This window comes from Musa acuminata, chromosome BXJ2-8, assembly GCF_036884655.1.
Source record: "Musa acuminata AAA Group cultivar baxijiao chromosome BXJ2-8, Cavendish_Baxijiao_AAA, whole genome shotgun sequence".
NCBI lineage: Eukaryota > Viridiplantae > Streptophyta > Magnoliopsida > Zingiberales > Musaceae > Musa > Musa acuminata.
In genome coordinates, this window is record NC_088345.1 from 15,835,745 (window position 1) to 15,861,201 (window position 25,457).

The 25,457-nt window shown below is 41.0% G+C and overlaps 1 protein-coding gene across 2 annotated transcripts; it reads left to right on the forward strand.

Annotated features, from left to right (window-relative positions):
- Positions 1–23,681: 23,681 nt before the first annotated feature.
- On the forward strand, positions 23,682–24,992 carry LOC103999932 (uncharacterized). 2 transcript variants are annotated; one of them, XM_065119262.1, is made up of 4 exons: positions 23,683–23,846; positions 23,945–24,271; positions 24,411–24,526; positions 24,776–24,992. In XM_065119262.1, the coding sequence occupies exons 1-4, from the start codon at positions 23,771–23,773 to the stop codon at positions 24,779–24,781; spliced, it is 525 nt and encodes a 174-aa protein (XP_064975334.1). In that variant the 5' UTR covers positions 23,683–23,770; the 3' UTR covers positions 24,782–24,992. The 2 variants fall into 2 exon arrangements, with proteins under 2 accessions (XP_018674964.2, XP_064975334.1); XM_018819419.2 differs by lacking the exon at positions 24,776–24,992 and having other exon boundaries at positions 23,682–23,846; positions 24,411–24,762.
- Positions 24,993–25,457: the final 465 nt, after the last annotated feature.

The window sequence follows — 25,457 nt, forward strand, 5'->3', positions numbered from 1 at the left end:
GAAGTCGACTGGCCGATTGGGCAATAGGCTGCAGAAGAGGACGATGCGCCGAAGAATCGGACGAAGCGTCGAGGGACCAATGACATGTCGGACAACTTGGTTAATTGCTTAGGATTAATTGTCTCGATCGAAGTTTTATTTTAGTGTGCAGGATTAACTACGATGAGAGTAAGACAAGCAGCAGGTGTTGCGCCGGAGTCAAGATCATGATCACGTTGGGAGTTCGAGAGTTCGACGGAGGTTCGGACGGTCGTCGGAGGTTCAGTGAGAACAGATCCGAGAAGTCCAGAAGCTTGCCAAGCGAAGCTCGTCGGAACTCGCCAAGTGGATCGTCGCAAAGTCCAGGAGTATGTCGGATGTCCGCAGAAGGATCACCGAGGGTTTATCGGATGATCGACGGAAGTTGGCCGGAAACTCGCCGGAAGAAGCGAGTGACACATCGGAGCAAAGCTGCAGAAGTTGTCTTAGAGTTAATCGTAGTTAGCATGATGATTAAGCATGAAAATGGGAGGTGATCCCATTAGCTTAATCTTGGGGCAATTGGGCCCCTGAAAAGATTCAAATTGGGCCGAATGGAGTGAACCATTCGGACCCTGATTGCACCAGGCGGTGCAACCGCCCCAGCCTGGAGGTGCAACCGCCAGGGCTGTGAGGTTGGGCGGTGCAACCGCCCCAGCCTGGAGGTGCAACCGCCAGGGGTGCGAGGCTGGGAGGTGCAACCGCCCCAGCCAAGAGGTTGCACCGCCAGAGCTCAAGTTTCGAGCTCTGCCAGGCGATGCAACCACCGAGCTCAGTCTTCGAGCTCTGGCAGAGAGGTGCATCAGCCTGAGCTCAGTCTCGAGCTCTGCCAGGTGATGCAATCACCAAGCTCAGTCTTCGAGCTCTGGCAGAGAGGTGCATCAGCCTGAGCTCAGTTTGGAGCTCTGCCAGGTGATGCAACCACCGAGCTCAGTTTCGAGCTCTGCCAGGTGATGCAACCACCAAGCTCAGTCTTCGAGCTCTGCCAGGTGATGCAACCATCGAGCTCAGTCTTCGAGCTCTGGCAGAAAGAAGCAATCGCCTGAGCTCAGTCTTCGAGCTCTGCCAGGCGGTGCCACCTCTCCAGTTGAGAGGTGCAACCGCCTGATCCCAGAATTCTGGGATTTGATCGATTTGATCGTTTTGAGCTCGAATTTTGAATTGGGTTGGGGCCTATAAATACCCCACCCATTCAGCACTGAAAAGACATAGACCTACACCGAAATCTTGATCTTTTCTGTGATTCTAAGAGCTCAAAAGTGTTGTAAATCCTTTAAGTCTCCTCCTTCTGTTCTTCAAGTTTTCAGTTGTAAAGTGAGGAGAGAAAGGTCTGTAAAGGTTGTCTCCTGAGCCTGTCAAAAGGAGAGAAACTGTAAAAGGGCAGTTAGCCTTCGCCCATTGAAGGAAGGCACCTAGTTGACGTCGGCAACCTCGTCGGTGGAGGGAGCCAAAAGTGGAGTAGGTCAAGGCTGACCGAACCACTCTAAATCTCTGGTTTGCATTTATTTTCGAGCACTTTATCATTACTGCAAACCTCCTCCATTGCTACTGCTCTCTGCGCTTTCACGAACAAGTTCTAAGTGATGTTCTTCCGAATCTGCATTCAGACGTAAATTCGTATTTTCATACATTACTGTTTACGTTTACGTTTGATTCTGCAGAACTGTCTTCCGTGCTTTTACGAACGAGCTTCTTTGCAGTTTACACTTACATTTTGATCCTATCGATAACTGCAAACTTTCCTCTACGATTTTACGAACGAGTTTCAACATTTAGACGTAAAACTGCATTCAGACGTAAATCGGCTTTCCTCGCTCAATCATCAGATTTCAGTTCACGTTTACGGCTTGATTTCAACTGCATACTGCCTTCTGCGAGTATACAAACAAGTTTCAAAGTTTAGACGTAAATCTGCGTCTAGACGTAAAACTACGTTTAGACGTAAATCTGCGTTTAGACGTAAATCTGAGTTTAAGACGTAAATCTGAGTTTAGACGTAAATCTGCGTTTAGACGTAAAACTGCGTTTAGACGTAAATCTGCGTTTAGACATAAATATGCGTTTAGACGTAAATCTGCGTTTAGACGTAAATCTGCGTTTAGACGTAAATCTGAGTTTAGACGTAAATCTGCGTTTAGACGTAAATCTGCGTTTAGACGTAAATCTGCGTTTAGACGTAAAACTGCGTTTAGACGTAAATCTGAGTTTAGACGTAAACTGCGCTTAGACGCAAAACTGCGCTTAGACGCAATCTGCGCTTAGACGCAAACTGCACTTAGATACAAACTGAGAATTTGCTTTTGCATCATAATAGTTTTTGAACGAACGCAGCTTTTGGTTTTTAATCGCTGTAAGATTTCCGCTGCACTAATTCACCCCCCCCCCCTCTTAGTGCTCTCGATCCTAACAGAATTCTTAGGTCTTGAATTCAAGGCTGACTTATCTCAACTATGGCATATAGACAGGGGGAGTTAAGGATAACTCCATTATCAATTGATTGTCATCATCAAAAAGGGGGAGATTGTTGAATCTCGGATTTTGATGATGAAGTCAATTGTCATTTGTTGTCTAATCTATGTGTTGAGATAAGTGTGCAGGATTAACTACGATGAAAGTTAGACAAGCAGCAGGAGTTACGCCGGAGTCAAGTTCATGATCACGTTGGGAGTTCGAGAGTTCGACGGAAGTTCGGACGGTCGTCGGAGGTTCTGCGAGAACAGATCCGAGAAGTCCAGAAGCTTGCCAAGCGAAGCTCGTCGGAACTTGCCAAGTGGATCATCGCAAAGTCCAGGAGTTTGCCAGAAGTCCGCAGAAGAATCACCGAGGGTTCATCGGATGATCGACGGAAGTTCGCCGGAAACTCGCCGGAAGAAGCGATTGACGCATCGGAGCAAAGCTGCAGAAATTGTCTTAGATTTAATCGTAGTTAGCACATTAATTAAGTTGGAAAATGGGAGGTGATCTCATTAGCTTAATCTTGGGGCAATTGGGCCCCTGAAAAGATTGAAATTGGGCCGAATGGAGCTAACCATTCGGACCCTGATTGCACCAGGAGGTGCAACCGCCTAGGCCAGGAGGTGGCACCGCCTGGGCTAAGCCTCCCAGCGAGACTGGGCGGTGCAACCTCCCCAGCCAGGAGGTGGCACCGCCTGAGCTCAGTCTTCGAGCTAGACTGGGCGGTGCAACCTCCCTGACAGAGAGGTGGCACCGCCTGAGCTCAGTCTTCGAGCAAGACTGGGCGGTGCAACCTCCCTGACAGAGAGGTGGCACCGCCTGAGCTCAGTCTTCGAGCAAGACTGGGCGGTGCAACCTCCCTGATAGAGAGGTGACACCGCCTGAGCTCGGTCTTCGAGCTCTGCCAGGCAGTGCAACCTCTCCAGTCAAGAGGTGCAACCGCTTGATCCCGAAATTCCGGGATTTGATCGTTTTGAGCTCCAAATTTGAATTGGGTTGGGGCCTATAAATACCCCACCCATTCAGCACTAAAGGGATATAGATCCACACTGAATTCTTGATCTTTTCAGTGATTCTAAGAGCTCAAATTTGTGTAAAGTCCAAAAGTTCTCCTCTTTTCTGTTCTTCAAATCTTGAGTTGTAAAGAGAGGAGAGAAAGGATCTGTAAGGGTTGTCTCCTGAGCCCGTCAAAACGAGAGAAACTGTAAAAGGGCAGTTGGCCTTCGCCTATTGAAGGAAGGCCCCTAGTTGACGTCGGTGACCTCGCCGGTGGAGGAAGCCAAAAGTGGAGTAGGTCAAGACTGACCGAACCACTCTAAATCTCTGGTTTGCGTTTATTTTGAGCACTTTATCATTACTGCAAACCTCCTACATAGCTACTGCTCTCTGCGCTTTTACGAACAAGTTTCTAAGTTCTAATCTTTCCGAATCTGCATTCAGACGTCAAAAGGTGTTTTCGTACGATCTTTACATCGCAGCTTACATTTACGTCTTGAATCTGTTTATAACTGCGAACTATCTTCTACGCTTTTACGAACGAGTTTCTTTGTAGTTTACATTTACATTTTGATTCTATTTATAACTGCAAACTGTCTTCTGTAATTTTACGAACGAGTTTCAACATTTAGACGTAAAACTGCATTTAGACGTAAATCGGCTTTCCTCGCACAATCATCAGATTTCAGTTTACGTTTACGTCTTGATTTCAACTACATACTGCCTTCTGCGAGTATACAAACGAGTTTCAAAGTTCAGACGTAAATCTGCGTCTAAGACGTAAATCTGCGTTTAGACGTAAATCTGCGTTTAGACGTAAATCTGCGTTTAGACGTAAATCTGCTTTTTGCAGATTACTTTTTGAACTGTACAATAGCAGCACATTGTCTTTATACTTCTGCTTAAACTGCGCTTAGACGCAAACTGTGTTTAGACGCAAACTGTGTTTAGACGCAATCTGTGCTTAGACGCAAACTGCGCTTAGACGCAATCTGAGTTTAGACGCAATCTGCATTTAGACGCAAACTGCGTTTAGACGCTAACTGTGTTTAAACGTAAACTGCACTTAATCATAAGTAATCTTAGAATCGGTTTTTGCATTAAAATAGTTTTTATCGAACGAACGCAGCTTTCGTTTTTAATCGCTGAAAGATATCCGCTGCACTAATTCACCCCCCCCCCCTCTTAGTGCTCTCGATCCTAACATATAGCATTCCAAGGAGTGATCTCCCTCAAAGATCAATCTACATAGAACTTCTCTAGGGTTCTATCAACAGAGCAATTCAAGTTCGTAGGATACCTTAAGGAAACTTATGGGTATTATTTCTATCATCCCAAGGATCAAAAGGTCTTTATAGTCAAGAGGACAGTGTTCCTAGAGAAGGAACACATTCTTGGCGGAGATAGTGGGAGCATGATAGAGTTGAGCGAGGTTGGAGAGCCCAGCTCAAGCACCATTCCGCAGCTTGAGTCTATTTAAGTACCTAGCACACACGTTCCGACTTTACATAGGTCTGGTAGATTATCCTATCCTCTAGAGAGAAATATGGGATATATCAGAGGAGAGGATATTGAGGATATTGATCCTTAGACCTAAGAGGAGACTATTATGAGTATAGACTCCGGGAAGTGGTAAGAAGCCATAAATTTTGAGATAGATTCCATGTACTCCAATAAAGTTTAAAACCTAGTTGATGCACCCGAGGGTATCATACCCATTAGTTGTATGTGAATCTTCAAGAAGAAGATCATAGTAGATGGAAAGATAAAGACCTATAAAGCGAGGCTAGTGGCTAAGGGATATCATCAAAGGAAAGATATTGACTACGATGAAACCTTCTCATCCGTAACCATGCTAAAATTTATCCTAATTCTATTGGCTTTTGCAGCATACCATGATTATGACATCTGTCAGATGGATGTAAAAATCATGTTCCTCAATAGCAACCTCAAGGAGAAGGTGTATATAATATAGCCTGAGGGATTCATGTCCAAAAAAATCCTAGATAAGGTGTGTAGATTGCTTAGGTTCATCTATAGACTAAAGCAAGCCTCCCGAAGTTGGAATATAAGATTTGATGAGGCGATCAGATCTTATGACTTCGTTAAGAATGAAGATAAGTCTTATGTGTACAGGAAGGTAAGTGGGACCGCTATCACCTTTTTGGTGTTGTATATGAATGACATCCTGATTAATGAGAATAATGTAGGAATACTTTCCACAATAAAGACTTGGCTATTTAGACATTTCTCCAAGAAGGACTTAGGAGAAGTATCCTATATCTTAGGGATTCAGATCTATAGAGATAGATCCGAGAGGATGCTTGGCTTATCCTAGTCCAGGTATAGAGACATCATTGTCAAAAGGTTTAGCATAGAAAATTTTAAGAAATGTCAAATACTAATAAGACATGAGATGTCACTTTCTAGGAGTATATCCCCAAAGACTCTTGAAGAAAGGGAAGACATGGATAGGATACCCTATGCCTCAGCGATAGAGTCTATCATGTATGTTATGCTATGTATCAGGCCTGATATAGCATAGGCTCTGAGTGTCATGAGCAAGTATCAAGCGGATCCAGGCTTCGAGTATTAGAAAGCAATAAAGTATATCCTTAAGTACTTGAGAAGAACTAAGGGCCTCAGGGTTGAGGGCTACATAGACTCAAGTTTTTAGTCTGATATCAATGATAGCAAGTCTTATTCAGGATATGTGTTCACCTAGAATGGAGGAGCAATATGCTGAAAGAGTTCTAAGTAACTACTACTGACTCGACTATAGAGGTAGAGTACATTGTTGCAATAAAGGCAGCAAATGAGGGATTTTAGATTAAGTTCATCATAGATCTGGTAGTGCCAGGCAGCGAGGAGCTGATTCCCTTATATTACGATGATAATGGGATGATTGCTCAAGCAAAAGAACCCAAGTCTCATCAAAAGTATAAGCACGTTTAGAGAAGGTTCCACCTAATCAAATAGATCATGGCCCGATGAGGTATAGTAGTAGAAAGAGTTGCATTCGAAGATAATATCGCAGATTCACTAACAAAGCCATTGTCTCATATTATCTTTGAGCGTTATAGGGGTCTTATGGGGATCAAACACATAGGTTATTGGCTTTAGGTCAAGTAAAAGATTGCTTGTCATATGTGTCCTGCTAGCCAATCATATGAGTGATGGCATATGTGATATGATACTCACTCTTTTTTTTTTTGATATTTTTCTCACTTTATATTTCTTATTGCATGTATTATGATGTCCATGGACCTTTGCAATAGGAATCAGAACGTGATAAGATCATGATAATGAGACTAATTTGTCTTTAAACACAAACCCTAAAAATCCTGATCATAGGTCACTCGAGAGGGATATCGAGATGATCGGATATACTAATATGTTGTATGCCCATCCATATGATGGAGGTGGCTAGTGTCATAGTTGCTCATTTGGGGACACTAAGGATACTGCACAAGTGCTCATTGGAGAATGATCTTTATTAACAAGGATTATGTTTAATAATTTATTTTTAAATTTAATTTTTTTTTAATATTTGTTATAATGCCACATTTTCCTTTTTGACTAAGTCTAACTTTTCATATTGAGTACAAGAGGTTAACATGCAATTATCAAGTTTATTTTTAAATTTTTTAAATTTACTATAAAGATAAGCATGGTCTCTTTTTAGCAATTTATATTTCTTACCAACTAATTTAAAATTATCATATAAATCATGAAGAGCATTAAACAATTTATCATAAGATAAATGAGTTTCGGTTGAGTCATTAAAGTGTAGTTTGCCACCTCATCTTCGTTGGTTTGTTCCTCATCTTCTAATGCACTTGATTTATCCCAAGTCGTCATGAGTGTTTTTTTCTTCTTTTGTGATAATATCTTCTTTTTCAATTGAGGATATTTACTTTTGAACTATCCTGGCTTCTTGTATCCATAGTAGATAATTATGTCCTTTTTTAGTTCATTTTTATTTTTAGTATCTTGTTTTACAAGATTTATTTTGTTTCTTTTTATGAATTTTAAATTTTTTTTATGAGGAGTGTCAAGTCATCATTATCACTAGCTTTCGCTCAAGTAGTCTTCTTTAGTTGTAAGTGACATATCCTTCCTATTCTTTAAAATATTCTTCTCATGTTCATCATATACCTTGCAAGTCATTTCATAGGTCATTAATGACCCTATGAGTTCTTGAAGAGGAAAATGTTAGGATCGAGTCGGCATTAAGGAGGGGTGAATTAATACAACGGGTAAAAACACATCGAGTCAAAAATCTCATTCGATAAAATCATTTCAACAAAGTGAGTTTAACTTTGAAAGCATACGGAAGAGTGTAATGAGAAGGTAAAGCAAGTAAGTCAATTTGCAAAGTAAGTAAATAGATCAAAGTAAATGCAAACCGAGTTTTATAGTGGTTCAGTCGTCATGACCTACATCCATTCTCGATTTCTCTTCTATTGAGACCACCGACATCCACTAATGATCTTCCTTCAATGGGCGAAGATCAACTACCCGTACAACTCGATTCTCCTTTTGACAAGTTTAGAAGAGAGCCTTTACAACCCCCTTCACTCCTCTCTTAAACAAAACTAACACTTAGAGCTTGAGAGGAGTTTTCACAATACTATAATAGTATTTTTCTACTTTTTGCTCTCAATTATTGTGTGTGTTAACCAGGGATGAGATGGATATTTATAGGCCTCAAGTGGATTCAAACTTGGAGCCTAAAAGTGTCTCATCACCTATTTTCGAGGTTCTGATAGTACCACCGCTTATGTTGGGTGGTACCATTGCCTACAGCATTGAGACTATGTGGTACCACCACCCAGTCTGGCAGTACCACTACCTAACAGTCTCTCGGAGACTGTGTTTGGGCGATACCACCGCCTGACATAATCTTGGAGATTGTGCCATGATGGTTTCACCTGTTGGGTCATTGTTTAGGCCTTTTCACTTGGCCCAACATAGCCCAAACTTAGGCCCAATTGGCCCCTAATTGAGTTGGCCCAATTCCAACCTAATTATATGCTAATTATAAATTTTAAGGCATACACTAAGCTAAATAAGTCCGGTAAGTCTAGGTTTATTCCGACGAGCTTTCGGTGATCTTCCAGTGAACTTCTAATGATCTCTCAGTAGTGTTCCAGTGGACTCCCGACAAGCTCCTAAACTTCATAATGATCTTCTTGGTAAGTTCTGACAAGCTTCTTTGGCAAGCTCCTGGACTTCTCGATCAATTCCGATAGAACTTCCACTGAACGATCGGACTTCCGGTGAACTCTCAAACTCCCAACGAAATCTCATTCTTGAATCTAGGACTTCATTTTGCTTTATGCCTTGATCGTTATCATATTTAATCCTACACACTTAAATCGTACTTCGATCTAGACAATTATTATAAAGCTTGAATCAAATATTATCCAGCATGTCATTGGTTCATTGATGCTTCGTCCGATTATTTGACGCATCATCCTCTCTTGCAGTCTATTGCCCAATCGGTCAGTTGATTAATGCTTGAACCCATAGCCTGAAGCCTTCTGCCGATACATCGACCGATCCTCTAGCTCAACGTCCAATCTTCTGACATATTTCACTTCGACCCAACATGATTCTTCTTGCTTTTAATTGTCTCTCCCTGATCAAAGCTTCCTACGTCACTCAAAATACAGATCAGATAAACAATATTAATTGGTTTCATCAATAAAATCTAAGATTCAATAGAAAATACTTCAAGTCCTTTACTTCTTGAATAGAAATTACTTTTGGATCCGAATTTTTTTGGAAGAGATCTTAGAATTTTATTAACAAGTTCAAGATTATTAAAACTTCTACTCAGAGCTTTCAAACCATTGACAACATCCATAAAATTCGTGTACATATCACCAATAGTTTCACTTAGCTTTATTCGAAACAATTCATAACTAGATACCAAAAAATTAATCTTAGACTCTTTAACTCTACTTGTGCATTCATTTGTAACTTTAAGTATGTGTCAAATATCATGTGCAGTTTCGTATATAGAAACACGATTAAGCTTATTTTTGTCTAAAACACCAAATAAAACATTCATAACTAAAGCATTTAAAGAAAATATTTTTTTCTCTAGATCATTCCATTCATTCATTGGTCTAGAGGATTTTTTTAAACCACATTCGATAATATTTCATAAATCAAAGTTCATAGAAATTAAAAAAATCCTCATTTGTATTTTCAGTATGTGTAATCCGTCTCATTGAACATAGGAGGATGCGTAATAGAGTGACCCTATTGATTGTCGATAAAAGTCATTTAATCTCTCTTGGATGTTAGTCTAACTGAGAAAAACTTAGCTTTGATACCAACTATTAAGATCACAACAACACTAAGAGAAAGGGGGGTAAATTAGTGCTTTCGTAAAATTATAATTTTAAAAATTTTGTTCAATGAAAACCGATATCAAAAGTATGCTTAACTTAGAGTAAGTGTAATAAATAATTAAATCAGAAAGTAATAGCAATAAAGAGTAGAAAGGAAATGGACACCAAATTTATAGTGGTTCGGTGATCACGACCTACGTCCACTCTCGATTCCTCTTCCGTCGAGGCCACCGGTGTTCACTAACGATCTTCTTTCAATGGACGAAGACTAGCTACCCTCTTCACAACTCTTTTTCCTTTTCACAGGTTTAGGAGCGAATCTTTACAAGTCTCACACCTCTCTTAAAATAAGGTCTAAACTTTAAAGAGTTTACAACTTAGAACCACAAGTCTTTTCGTTCACTTTTCTTGCTAACTAAAGTAAGAATGAGTTGGGTATTTATAAGCCCCAAATGGCTTCAAAAATAGAACCAAAGAGTCCCACTAGCTACAACATTGATCACTGGTGGTACCACTATCTAGTCTGGGTCCATGTACTAGCGGTACTACCGCTAGTCTGGGTGGTACCACCACCTGACACTGGTAGTACCATTGTCGAGTCTACCATTGTCGAGTCTTCCAATAAACATACACTTCATATGTTTCATCTCATAGGTAGTTCCACTGCCTAGTCTAGTAGTGCCACCGCCTGACCTAACCTAATTGTGGGTCACTGAATGTGTCACGACCCGAGTCTGATGAGCCAACTGGCCAATAACTCCATTTTAGTCCTTGCAACCACGGACCAAAATGCTTAAGCGGGAGGTTAATGTAATACACTCTGTTGAATCTCGGATTTTGATGATGAAGTCAATTGTCATTTGTTATCTAATCTATGTGTTGAGATAAGTGTGCAGGATTAACTACGATGAGAGTAAGACAAGCAGCAGGAGTTGCGCCGGAGTCAAGATCATGATCACGTTGGGAGTTCGAGAGTTCGACGGAAGTTCGGACGGTCGTCGGAGGTTCAGAGAGAACAGATCCGAGAAGTCCAGAAGCTTGCCAAGCGAAGCTCGTCGGAACTCGCCAAGTGGATCGTCGCAAAGTCCAGGAGTATGCCGGATGTCCGCAGAAGGATCACCGAGGGTTATCGGTTGATCGACGGAAGTTGGCAGGAAACTCGCCGGAAGAAGCGATTGACGCATCGGAGCAAAGCTGCAGAAGTTGTCTTAGAGTTAATCGTAGTTAGCATGATGATTAAGCATGAAAATGGGAGGTGATCCCATTAGCTTAATCTTGGGGCAATTGGGCCCCTGAAAAGATTCAAAGTGGGCCGAATGGAGTGAACCATTCGGACCCTGATTGCACCAGGAGGTGCAACCGCCCCAGCCAGGAGGTGCAACCGCCTGGGCTGTGGGGTTGAGAGGTGCAACCGCCCCAGCCAGGAGGTGCAACCGCCTGGGCTGTGGGGTTGAGAGGTGCAACCGCCCCAGCCAGGAGGTGCAACCGCCTGGGCTGCGAGGCTGGGAGGTGCAACCGCCCCAGCCAAGAGGTTGCACCGCCAGAGCTCAAGTTCCGAGCTCTGCCAGGCGATGCAACCACCAAGCTCAGTCTTCGAGCTCTGGCAGAGAGGTGCATCAGCCTGAGCTCAGTCTCGAGCTCTGCCAGGTGATGCATTCACCAAGCTCAGTCTTCGAGCTCTGGCAGAGAGGTGGATCAGCCTGAGCTCAGCTTGGAGCTCTGCCAGGTGATGCAACCACCGAGCTCAGATTTCGAGCTTTGCCAGGTGATGCAACCACCAAGCTCAGTCTTCGAGCTCTGCCAGGTGATGCAACCATCGAGCTCAGTCTTCGAGCTCTGGCAGAGAGAAGCAATCGGCAGAGCTCAGTCGTCGAGCTCTGCCAGGCGGTGCCACCTCTCCAGTCGAGAGGTGCAACCGCCTGATCCCAGAATTCTGGGATTTGATCGATTTGATCGTTTTGAGCTCGAATTTTGAATTGGGTTGGGGCCTATAAATACCCCACCCATTCAGCACTGAAAAGATACAGACCTATACCGAAATCGTGATCTTTTCTGTGATTCTAAAGAGCTCAAAAGTGTTGTAAAGCCTTTAAGTCTCCTCCTTCTGTTCTTCAAGTTTTCAATTGTAAAGTGAGGAGAGAAAGGTCTGTAAAGGTTGTCTCCTAAGCCTGCCAAAAGGAGAGAAATTGTAAGAGGGAAGTTTGGCCTTCGCCCATTGAAGGAAGGCACCTAGTTGACGTCGGCAACCTCATCGGTGGAGGAAGCCAAAAGTGGAGTAGGTCAAGGCTGACCGAACCACTCTAAATCTCTGGTTTGCGTTTATTTTCGAGCACTTTATCATTACTGCAAACCTCCCTCATCACTACTGCTCTCTGCGCTTTCACGAACAAGTTCTAAGTGCTGCTCTTCCAAATCTGCATTCAGACGTAAACTCGTATTTTCATACATTACAGTTTACGTTTACGTTTGATTCTGCAGAACTGTTTTCCGTGCTTTTACGAACGAGCTTCCTTGCAGTTTACGCTTACATTTTAATCCTATTAATAACTGCAATCTGTCCTCTACGATTTTACGAACGAGTTTCAACATTTAGACGTAAAACTGCATTCAGACGTAAATCGGCTTTCTTCGCTCAATCATCAGATTTCAGTTCATGTTTACGTCTTGGTTTCAACTGCATACTGCCTTCTGCGAGTATACAAACGAGTTTCAAAGTTTAGACGTAAATCTGCGTCTAACTGCGTTTAGACGTAAATCTGCGTTTAGACGTAAAACTGCGTTTAGACGTAAAACTGCGTTTAGACGTAAAACTGCATTTAGACGTAAAACTGCGTTTAGACGTAAATCTGCGTTTAGACGTAAAACTACGTTTAGACGTAAAACTGCGTTTAGACGTAAATCTGCGTTTAGACGTAAATCTGCATTTAGACGTAAATCTGAGTTTAGACGCAAAACTGCGCTTAGACACAATCTGCGCTTAGACGCAAACTGCACTTAGATACAAACTAAGAATTTGCTTTTGCATCATAATAGTTTTTGAACAAACGCAGCTTTTGGTTTTTAATCGTTATAAGATTTCCGCTGCACTAATTCACCCCCCCCCTCTTAGTGCTCTCGATCCTAACAATTGGTATCAGAGCAAGGTTAACTCTCTAAAGGATTAAAACCCAAGAGAGATGGCATACGCCGGAAACCAAGAGGGGCATTCGATTACACGTCCACCCATGTTCAGTGGAACGGACTACACTTACTGGAAGACCCGAATGAGGATCTTTCTTATTTCTATGGATTTTGAACTGTGGAACCTTGTTGAAAATGGATTTTCAAAATCTTCTCTTCCAATGATCGATTGGAACGATTTGGAGAAGAAGGCTTTCGCTCTTAATGCAAAGGCTATGAATGCCTTATTTTGCGCACTTGATAAAAACGAGTTTAATCGTGTTTCAACTTGCGAAACTGCTTTTGATATTTGGCACACACTTGAAGTGACCCACGAGGGCACAAGTAGAGTGAAAGAGTCAAAAATCAATCTGTTGCTGCATTCTTTTGAACTTTTCCGAATGAAACCGAGTGAAACCATTGGCGACATGTTTACCCGTTTCACGGATGTCGTCAACGGTCTAAAAGGACTCGGAAAGAGCTTTTCGGATTTTGAGCTTGTTAATAAGATACTAAGATCCCTTCCTAAGAGTTGGGATCCTAAAGTCACCGCCATTCAAGAGGCAAAAGATCTGCGAAATTTCCCTCTTGAAGAACTAGTCGGGTCATTAATGACCTACGAAATGACCTGCAAAGCTCATGAAGAGCAAGAAGACATCCTTCCAAAGAACAGGAAGGATATGGCACTTAAAACTTCTGAATGCCACTTGAGAGAAAACTCAAGTGATGAGGATTGTGACGATGACTTGGCACTTTTGACAAGAAAGTTTAAGAAATTCTTCAAAAGAAACAAGTTTAAAAACGATGTGAAAAATAAACTTGAATCAAAAAAGGACCAAGTGATCTGCTACGAATGTAAAAAGCCGGGACACTACAAAAGTGATTGTCCCCAAGTCAAGAAAAGAACAACAAAGAAGAAGGCGCTCCAAGCAACATGGGATGATTCGAGCGCATCTGAGGAAGAGGAGTCCAACACCGAGCAAGTTGCTCATTACGCCTTTATGGCCATCGAAGAGGAGGTAACGGATTTATTAGATGCTAATTTATCTTTCGATGAATTACTAAATGCCTTCCATGATTTATTTGATGAATGCAAAGTTATAAATAAGAAATACAAGTTGCTAAAAAAGCTACATGATAATCTTACTTGTGAATTTGATAAGTTAAAAGTCGAACATCATGATAGTTTAAATTCATGTATCAAATGTCATGATTTAGAAACTATACAAAAAGAAAACTTGCTACTTAAGGACACCTTGAAGAAATTCGAGGTTGGTAGCAAGTCATTAAACATGATCCTTACAAACAAGGGTCATGCTCCCAAAAGAAGTGGGATTGGATTTGTGAGGAGTCCTCACCAAAATCCAACTACCTTTGTAAAAGGCCCCATCTTACATGTTCAAAACCAAACCAAGTGCAACTTTTGTTGCAAATCTGGACACAAGACACATTGTTGTCCATTCAAGAAAATAAGTCCAAACAAATTAATTTGGGTTCCTAAAGGAACCATGATAAACTCTATGCAACATGATAGAAAATGTAGATCTATTTATGAGGCACCCAAAAGCAAATGGGTACCTAAACGTCATCCTTTCTTGTAGAAAACTAAACAATCGCAAGCTAGGAGCAAGAAATGGTACCTTGATAGTGGATGCTCAAGGCATATGACCGGAGATCCATCTCAATTCTCTAAGCTCTCTAAGCTCTCTAGCATAGACAAAAGGATATGTCACCTTCGGGTAAAATCATTGGCAAAGGAACCATAGGTAACAAATCCAACCTCTCTATTGAAGATGTTTTACTAGTTGATGGTTTAAAACATAACCTCTTGAGCATTAGTCAATTATGTGATAAAGGATATATTATAAGATTTGAATCTAATGCCTGCATCATTGAAAAACCACACAAAAATGTATCTATGATTGCATTAAAACAAAACAACGTATACACTATTGACATCAATGACTTATGTGATGAAATGTGCTTTGCCGTTATGAATGAGGATGCTTGGCTATGGCATAGAAGATTAGGTCATGCTAGCATGAAACTAATCAATCAAGTATCATCTAGAGAACTTGTAAGAGGAATTCCTCATATCAAGTTCATCAAAGATAATGTATGTGATGCTTGCCAATTAGGTAAGCAAATTAGGGGTAGCTTCAAAGCTAAGAATCAAATAAGCACCTCTAGGCCCTTACAATTGATCCATATGGACTTGTTCGGACCAATCTCTACATCGAGTCTAGGAGGTAGCAAATACGCCTTTGTCATTATTGATGACTACAGCAGATATACATGGACCTACTTCTTAAAACAAAAAAATGAATGCTTTAGACATTTTACCAAGTTTTGTAAACTTGTTCAAAATGAGAAGGAATCTATGATTTCGTCAATTAGAAGTGATCACGGTGGAGAATTTCAAAACCATGACTTCCAAGAATTCTGTGAACTCAACGGATACAACCATAACTTCTCTACTCCAAGAAATCCTCAACAAAATGGGGTAGTAGAAAGAAAAAATTGAAATTTGCAAGAAATGGCAAGAACCATGTTGAATGAACATAGCCTACCCAAATATTTTTGGGCCGAAGCTGTAAACACTGCATGTTATATTTTAAATAGAGTCCTAGTAAGACCCTTACTCACCAAAACTCCTTATGAGTTATGGAATAACAAAAAACCCAATGTCTCATATTTTAAAGTCTTTGGGTGTAAGTGTTTTATCTTGAATGAAAAGGATAACTTAGGAAAATTCGATGCTAAATCTGATGAAGGAATCTTTCTTGGTTATTCTTCGGTTTCTAAAGCTTTTCGCATCTTCAATAAAAGAACCTTAATTATTGAAGAATCCATCCATGTTGTTTTCAATGAGATTTCAGAAATTAAGAAAAATGATCTTGATGATGATGTTAATTTTGATTCCTTGAATTTAAACGAAACCCCGTCTCCAACTAGCAACTTGGTTGCATCCACTTCCAAAACATCCTTACCCAAGGATTGGAAGTATATAGATGCTCATCCTAAGGAGCTAATCCTAGGAGACACATCAAAGGGGGTTCAAACACGATCTTCTTTTAAAAACTTTTGTGCCAACGCCGCTTTTCTCTCCCAAATTGAACCCAAATGTGTTGATGAAGCCATGAAAGATGATTCATGGATTATCGCAATGCAAGATGAATTAAATCAATTTGAGAGAAATGAGGTGTGGACGCTTGTTCCTAGGCCAAATGACCATTTAGTAATTGGTACTAAATGGGTCTTTAGAAACAAGCAAGATGAAAATGGTATCGTGGTTAGAAACAAGGCTAGATTAGTGGCCAAAGGTTTCAACCAAGAAGAAGGTATCGATTACGAAGAAACCTTCGCACCTGTGGCTCGATTGGAAGCCATAAGGATGCTCCTTGCCTACGCTAGTTGCAATAATTTTAAGTTATTTCAAATGGATGTTAAAAGCGCTTTTCTAAATGGTTTCATTTCCGAAGAAGTTTATGTTGAACAACCTCCTGGATTTGAAAATAATGGCTACCCTAATCATGTGTTTAGATTAACTAAAGCTCTCTATGGTTTAAAACAAGCCCCAAGGGCTTGGTATGAGAGACTTAGCTCTTTTCTCATTGAAAATAATTTCATAAAAGGCAAGGTTGATACTACATTGTTTATCAAGAATTTTGAAAATGATTTTCTCATTGTTCAGATTTATGTTGATGATATTATCTTTGGTTCTACAAATGAATCTCTTTGTGAATCCTTTGCGAAAACTATGAGTCATGAATTCGAAATGAGTCTAATGGGAGAGTTAACATTCTTCTTAGGCCTACAAATCAAACAACTAAGCAATGGCATCTTTATTAGTCAAACCAAATATGCTGTGAGTTTGCTAAAGAAGTTCAAAATGAATAATTCAAAAGCCATTGACACCCCTATGAGCACCTCCACTAAGTTAGAAATTGATGAGAATGGAGAAAGCTTCGATCAAAAAGCCTATAGGGGTATGATAGGAAGTTTACTTTACCTCACTGCCACCAGACCAGACATCATGTTCAGTGTAGGACTTTGTGCTAGATTTCAATCAGACCCTAAGATATCTCATCTCAAAGCAGTCAAAAGAATACTCAGATATCTTAATGGAACTACCAATCTAGGATTATGGTACCCAAAATCAGAAAATTTTGAATTAACAGCCTATGCTGATGCGGACTTCGCTGGCTGTAAACTAGACAGAAAAAGCACATCAGGATCATGTCAATTTTTAGGACATGCCCTTGTATCCTGGTCATCTAAGAAACAAAACTCGGTTGCCCTATCAACAACCGAAGCTGAATACATTGCAGCAAGTGCATGCTGTGCACAAGTTGTATGGATGAAAAACACTTTAGAAGATTACAAAGTTAATCTTAAAGATATTCCCATTAAATGTGATAACACGAGTGCAATATGCTTAACTAAAAATCCTATACAACACTCAAGAACAAAACACATTGATATTAGACATCACTTTATACGAGATCATGTCACTAATCATGATGTAACCATAGAGTTTATTGATACCAAACATCAACTAGCTGATATCTTCACAAAACCCCTATGTGAAGAACAATTTGATTACATAAGAAGAGAATTAGGAATGTTGATGTGTCCGAATACTTAAATTTATTTTTCAAATGTTATTACTATTACATGCCTTGACAACGCTTGATCAAATAACATGTTGCAAATTATGTGACAAATATTTTTAAACCAAATGCATGTAAGAAGTTCATTTTTCGGGTTGTATGCTAAAAATGGGATGTTCCCGTACACTCTTATGAAAACTCTTTGGAAAATGACTTTCCTTCGTCAGGCAAAAAACAATAAAGAGATATATGTGTCATGACTTCCTTTATATGCTTGATAATGCTATCATGCTTTTTGTTGATGACAAAGGGGGAGAAAAATATGAATTGATAAACACTATGTCATAGCTGAACTGCCATAATCATATCTATGTCATAGTTGCAAATAGTTGAGTGATGCTATAAACAATGTTATGCCATCCTTGCATCACCAAGAGATATGTGAACATGTACTATAGTTTGCATCATATCTTGATTTGATATTGTGAAGAAAATGCAAACTTACTAGAAAATCTCAAATGTGAGCATCATGTAAAAAGTCCTTCGTAGCTTTATATGATTACATGATGATTGGTTACAAACACTATCATACAAACTTGATGATGTATGTCATGCCTTGACATAATTCTTGAAGAGATACATCATGATAGGCATCATGATGGGAACATTGATAAGTTTAACTGATCTAACTTATCAATACGTCACTTGAATTCTTAGGTCTTGAATTCAAGGTTGACTTATCTCAACTATGGCATATAGATAGGGGGAGTTAAGGACAACTCCTTTATCAATTGATTGTCATCATCAAAAAGGGGGAGATTGTTGAATCTCGGATTTTGATGATGAAGTCAATTGTCATTTGTTATCTAATCTATGTGTTGAGATAAGTGTGCAGGATTAACTACGATGAGAGTAAGACAAGCAGCAGGAGTTGCGCCGGAGTCAAGATCATGATCACGTTGGGAGTTCGAGAGTTCGACGGAAGTTCGGACGGTCGTCGGAGGTTCAGAGAGAACAGATCCGAGAAGTCCAGAAGCTTGCCAAGCGAAGCTCGTCGGAACTCGCCAAGTGGATCGTCGCAAAGTCCAGGAGTATGCCGGATGTCCGCAGAAGGATCACCGAGGGTTATCGGTTGATCGACGGAAGTTGGCAGGAAACTCGCCGGAAGAAGCGATTGACGCATCGGAGCAAAGCTGCAGAAGTTGTCTTAGAGTTAATCGTAGTTAGCATGATGATTAAGCATGAAAATGGGAGGTGATCCCATTAGCTTAATCTTGGGGCAATTGGGCCCTTGAAAAGATTCAAAGTGGGCCGAATGGAGTGAACCATTCGGACCCTGATTGCACCAGGAGGTGCAACCGCCCCAGCCAGGAGGTGCAACCGCCTGGGCTGTGGGGTTGAGAGGTGCAACCGCCCCAGCCAGGAGGTGCAACCGCCTGGGCTGTGGGGTTGAGAGGTGCAACCGCCCCAGCCAGGAGGTGCAACCGCCTGGGCTGCGAGGCTGGGAGGTGCAACCGCCCCAGCCAAGAGGTTGCACCGCCAGAGCTCAAGTTCCGAGCTCTGCCAGGCGATGCAACCACCAAGCTCAGTCTTCGAGCTCTGGCAGAGAGGTGCATCAGCCTGAGCTCAGTCTCGAGCTCTGCCAGGTGATGCATTCACCAAGCTCAGTCTTCGAGCTCTGGCAGAGAGGTGGATCAGCCTGAGCTCAGCTTGGAGCTCTGCCAGGTGATGCAACCACCGAGCTCAGATTTCGAGCTTTGCCAGGTGATGCAACCACCAAGCTCAGTCTTCGAGCTCTGCCAGGTGATGCAACCATCGAGCTCAGTCTTCGAGCTCTGGCAGAGAGAAGCAATCGGCAGAGCTCAGTCGTCGAGCTCTGCCAGGCGGTGCCACCTCTCCAGTCGAGAGGTGCAACCGCCTGATCCCAGAATTCTGGGATTTGATCGATTTGATCATTTTGAGCTCGAATTTTGAATTGGGTTGGGGCCTATAAATACCCCACCCATTCAGCACTGAAAAGATACAGACCTATACCGAAATCGTGATCTTTTCTGTGATTCTAAAGAGCTCAAAAGTGTTGTAAAGCCTTTAAGTCTCCTCCTTCTGTTCTTCAAGTTTTCAATTGTAAAGTGAGGAGAGAAAGGTCTGTAAAGGTTGTCTCCTAAGCCTGCCAAAAGGAGAGAAATTGTAAGAGGGAAGTTTGGCCTTCGCCCATTGAAGGAAGGCACCTAGTTGACGTCGGCAACCTCATCGGTGGAGGAAGCCAAAAGTGGAGTAGGTCAAGGCTGACCGAACCACTCTAAATCTCTGGTTTGCGTTTATTTTCGAGCACTTTATCATTACTGCAAACCTCCCTCATCACTACTGCTCTCTGCGCTTTCACGAACAAGTTCTAAGTGCTGCTCTTCCAAATCTGCATTCAGACGTAAACTCGTATTTTCATACATTACAGTTTACGTTTACGTTTGATTCTGCAGAACTGTTTTCCGTGCTTTTACGAACGAGCTTCCTTGCAGTTTACGCTTACATTTTAATCCTATTAATAACTGCAATCTATCCTCTACGATTTTACGAACGAGTTTCAACATTTAGACGTAAAACTGCATTCAGACGTAAATCGGCTTTCTTCGCTCAATCATCAGATTTCAGTTCACGTTTACGTCTTGGTTTCAACTGCATACTGCCTTCTGCGAGTATACAAACGAGTTTCAAAGTTTAGACGTAAATCTGTGTCTAACTGCGTTTAGACGTAAATCTGCGTTTAGACGTAAAACTGCGTTTAGACGTAAATCTGCGTTTAGACGTAAATCTGCATTTAGACGTAAATCTGAGTTTAGACGCAAAACTGCGCTTAGACGCAATCTGCGCTTAGACGCAAACTGCACTTAGATACAAACTGAGAATTTGCTTTTGCATCATAATAGTTTTTGAACAAACGCAGCTTTTGGTTTTTAATCGTTATAAGATTTCCGCTGCACTAATTCACCCCCCCCCCCTCTTAGTGCTCTCGATCCTAACACACTCATCAAGCCCTTATAAGCTAATCATACACATTGCCCACTTCCGATGTGGGACTAATGGGATGTTACATTATCCCCAACTCAATTAGCTTGACGTCCTCGTCAAGGCCCGAAATAACCCAGATCGAACCCTAGCATAGTGCATGTGAGGATTAACTCAGTGGTGGCTATCCCCAACTCAATTAGCTTGACGTCCTCGTCAAGGCCTGAAATAACCCAGATCGAACCCTAGCATAGTGCAGGTGAGGATTAACTCAGTGGTGGCTATCCCCAACTCAATTAGCTTGACGTCCTCGTCAAGGCCCGAAATAACCCAGATCGAACCCTTGCATAGTGCATGTGATGATTAACTCAGTGGTGGCTCCAAGCCGTGATTAGTTCTCTAACTCTATCCACGGGTAGCTCTTTCCTACTCGAGCCCTCTCACCTTGCCCAAATGCTAGGTCGGCTCTGATACCACTCCATTTTGGTCTTTGCAACCACGGACCAAAATGCTTAAGCGGGAGGTTAACATAGTACACTCATCAGGCCCGTATAAGCTAATCATACACATTGCCCACTTCCGATGTAGGACTAATGGGATGTTACAGAATGGGCCTCACAATGGGTTCAAATCAGTCTCAATTTAGGCCCAATGCGTCCTAATTGAGTTAGCATACACATTGCCCACTTCCGATGTAGGACTAATGGGATGTTACAGAATGGGCCTCACAATGGGTTCAAATCAGTCTCAATTTAGGCCCAATGCGTCCTAATTGAGTTAGCATGGTTATACTTAAAACTAACTCAATTAATACCTAACCTACGATGATCAAGACATAAACAATTACAAGATAAGAATTCTATATTGTTTGATATGTCATTGGTTCATTCAAACTCCCGACGCATCGTGCTTTTCTTCAACGTATTGCCCAATCCTTCAGCATGTTGACTCCTGCAATATTTAATCTTGGAACAATGTCCGATTCTTCTGGCCCGACATATGATTCTTTTACTTCAATCATTTTGTCTTTCCATGATCGAAGTTAGTTTTACATCACTTTTCTTAAATGTTGATTAGATCACAAACTTATCAATTGATTTCATCATCAAAATTCGGGATTCAATATGCATATGAATAACTATATAAATATCTAAAATAATAATTGAATTCAAGTTTCATAAGAAAAATTTTACTAATATCTCATATGAGAAAACTATAAAAAAAATTCATAATTTATATTTTTAAAAATTTTATAAATGATCTAAATGAGTCAATCTATCTTATTTAATTAGACATCCCAAATTGGAATTGGATTAAACTAATTGGGTCGTATAGATTAGACAAAAAAAATCAACCCAATCAAACTAATTGAGAACATAAGTCAAAAATATTTTATTTTTGAAGGATAAAACTATCATTTTATCATAATATATATTGAAAATCTCTTGATAGAACGGTTAAAGGGGACATCAATTGAAATTAAATTATTTCAAAATGGTACGAGATCCTTTTAGGTAAAAACTACTCACTCTAAATCGTCTCTTTCGCAACCGCTCACAACCGCCATTGTGTTCCACCGTACACATCCATCCGCACGAGTCATACAGACGGCAACCCTACAGCAATGATGAGACGATGGCCAAAGACCACCGTCCACTACTGCCCATCAATCAACCACCACGACTTCGCATAAGGTCGATGGCTTTTCTACACTGCCGACCAACACGACCTGGCAATGCATCAATGCCGTATAACGATGTTATGAAGAAGTAAGAAATAAAATTTCATTACATCATCAACCAATGAAGTTGAGTTTGTAATATGTTTATCTACCGTACAGGAAGAAATTTGGTCAAGCTTAGGGATAGTGAAGAATGCTAAAAAAACCCATTTATTGATTGTGATAGTCAAGTTGCAATTGGCAAGGATCCAAACTATGATGGAAGAAACAAACGCAGTGGCATCAAAAAATAGTTACTTATGAGACAGCAGTCCCAAAGAAAAATAATCTAATGTTAGTTGAACCTTTAATGTCATGTTTCATACCACATGTGAAATGTGATGGAAAAGGTAAAGTGAAGCTTAAGTTTGCAATATTATTAATCTAAAATATTTAATAAGCCTATTCAAGTTTTATCTGATTTTTAAGGTAGAATTAATCGAGATATAATGAGGATTAATATAGCTTATAATTAAATTCATGTTTGTGAGGTCTTATCAATGGAGGAGGATCCACATAATGAAATGTCAAGCACTAACATGTTACACTTGATGCCTTTATGTCATAACATGTCCCCTAAGACTATCCACAAGTGGTTATTTTTCAACCTGAACCTCGAATCATTAATTCAAAATATTTAAATCTAATTTAATAATAATACACTCATCTACTACTTGTATGTCCTCTTCTTTTTTCTTTTTTTTTTTAATGTGGAACTGATCAAGATGTTATATCTACTATATTGCCCAAATGAATGCATAAATAAGTTTGCTGGTGTGGTTCACAAGAAAAGTTAAAGAATCTTATAAAGCCATTGGCTTTCGACAAAAGAAATCGGCGTCATATGCGTATTTTTCGTTGAAGTCTGGAAGAAAGGTATCTTTGATGTTAGTTCTAAGAGGCTTTGGGCACTGTTACGAAAAGAATAGATCATCTGCATTCGACGCTACTCATCATGCTTCTTTGAACGTGTTGAAAGGAACGGATGCTACTGCTATTGATGGATTTGATGTATACGCCACTTGGTGCCGTGGGATGTCATTATGAACTACTGTGGCCTCCTCGTTCATGGCCTACTTAGGATGGATGAGGAGATAATTTACAGCAGTCCCACTCGTAGTTGTAACGCTCCTCTAATTTGATCTAAAAGTTTTAAGTTTGTTAAGTTGTAGACGAAATCAAATCTATGTCACTTGATTCTTTTAATACACAGTCGACTATCTGCTAGTCATCCTCCAATTTTTAGCTCTCACATATACATATTATCTTAATATGCCTTATGGAAGTAACATAAAGATGGTAAAGAAGAGTAGAGTAGCATTAGTTATGATAATGAGGTTGGTTCAAGGAGCAAGTTTGGAAAAGTGAAGGAACAATTCCCAAATTACACTCCACTCCACAGCATACAAGCACAACCTCTCTCCCTCCTTTCATCGTCAAGCATGGCTTCTTCTGCAGCTTTTAAGATGGTCTTTGCGCTTCAGGCCTTCTTCTCCCTCATCCTTCGATCTGCTCTTGGTATGTACATGAATAAATGACCTAATTGCAGTCCATCCATCTCTTTCTATCTCTATTTCGATCAATATGCATTAAGGGATAGCATCTGAATCGTGCAGCGGGTGTTATCTGTGAGGAGCTGCCGCAGGAGGTCTGTGCTTTTGCGGTCTCGTCCTCATCCAACCGGTGCCTGCTCGAGAGCAGCCAAGACAGTGGCGGGAACACGGTGTACCAGTGCCGGGCGTCGGAGATAGTGGTGGAGCGGCTGCGGGATTGGATAGAGACGGAGCAGTGCGTGAGCGTATGCGGCGTGGACCGCAACGCCGTCGGCATTTCCTCGGACGCACTCCTGGAACCACACTTCACGCAGCAGCTTTGCTCCGCTGCCTGCCACCAGAACTGCCCCAACATCATCGATCTCCACCTCGATCTCGCTGCCGCGGAAGGTATGCACGCATGAACCCAATGCCACATGTGTTTTAGGTAACGCAGGTTACAAGAAAAGAAAAGCTGTCAAAACAGAAAACATATGTGCATGATGGGAGGATGTAGCTTTGATCTAATGATGAATTTGATGTGGAACAGGTATTTTCCTGCCGGATTTGTGCGAGGCTCAGCGCGTGAATCCGCATCGCGCCATGGTGGAGATTCTGAGTTCTGGAGCAGCACCTGGTCCAGTTGCCGGTGGAGCACCTCTCCAGGTGGCTTCTCCCCCACTTCCAGTCTAAATGATTCTATTGTATTTATATGGAAATTTATTATATACGACAATTTGCCTACTTAGAATTAATATAAATAGAGGGATGTTAATTAGGAGATACGAGGATTCGTGGCATGTCAAGGAATAGCTGCATTGATTATGGAGATTGGTTGAGAATACCATCTAATTTTTATTATCTAATGAACTCCTATCTGTGTTTTTGTCATTTCGTATGTATTTCGTCTTACAGAATTGAAGATGCATCAGAAAGGGGAACAAATAAAGCGTAGGTTTTACATTCCAGCATCTGCCCTCCCTTCCGCTCTCTTGCGCTTTGCCAGTCCCATAGGCTTACTTCTCTGCAAAGGTTTCCTTGTCACTTTACGCTTTGCATATTGTCAGGTTCACTGATGTTTCTTTTCTTTATTTGTCTCCGCATGGGTCTCATCAATTGTCGTTCTATAATATCCATTCTACTTTTGCATTCGACGTGGTTTTCTTCTCATGTTTCTAGTTTCGATTTTGTTCTATCGCCATTGCAGCAGGGATGATCTTGCGCAAGAACTCCATTGTTTTGCTAATGCAGTTTTCTTTTAAAAAGACATGGACCATCTAGCCCTTCAATGATCTAGGGATCACTATAACGAAGATGGTATTCAAGCGGAGGATCTTACAAAAATCTATTAAAATTTTTATTAGCTAAGCTTCTTATTTATAAAACAATATGAGACTTATGATATTCAAATCCGGTTAGTGTAAACAACCTTAATCCATGGCCTCGGGGCTTAAGGTTCGAATGATTGGGGATCTTCCTAGAACGATCTTCCTAGATTGGAGATCTCCTAAAACGACCTTCCTAGAACGACCTTCCTAGATTGGGGATCTTCCTAGAACGACCTTCCTAGATTGGGGCTTAAGGTTCGAATGATTGA

Bases quoted from the DNA above. Each gene is read 5' to 3' on its own strand.
- LOC103999932 (XM_018819419.2), top strand. From the start codon at position 23,771: ATGGCTTCTTCTGCAGCTTTTAAGATGGTCTTTGCGCTTCAGGCCTTC. The intron at 23,847-23,944 runs GTATGTACATGA...TGAATCGTGCAG, and splicing joins CATCCTTCGATCTGCTCTTG to CGGGTGTTATCTGTGAGGAG. The intron at 24,272-24,410 runs GTATGCACGCAT...GATGTGGAACAG, and splicing joins CGATCTCGCTGCCGCGGAAG to GTATTTTCCTGCCGGATTTG.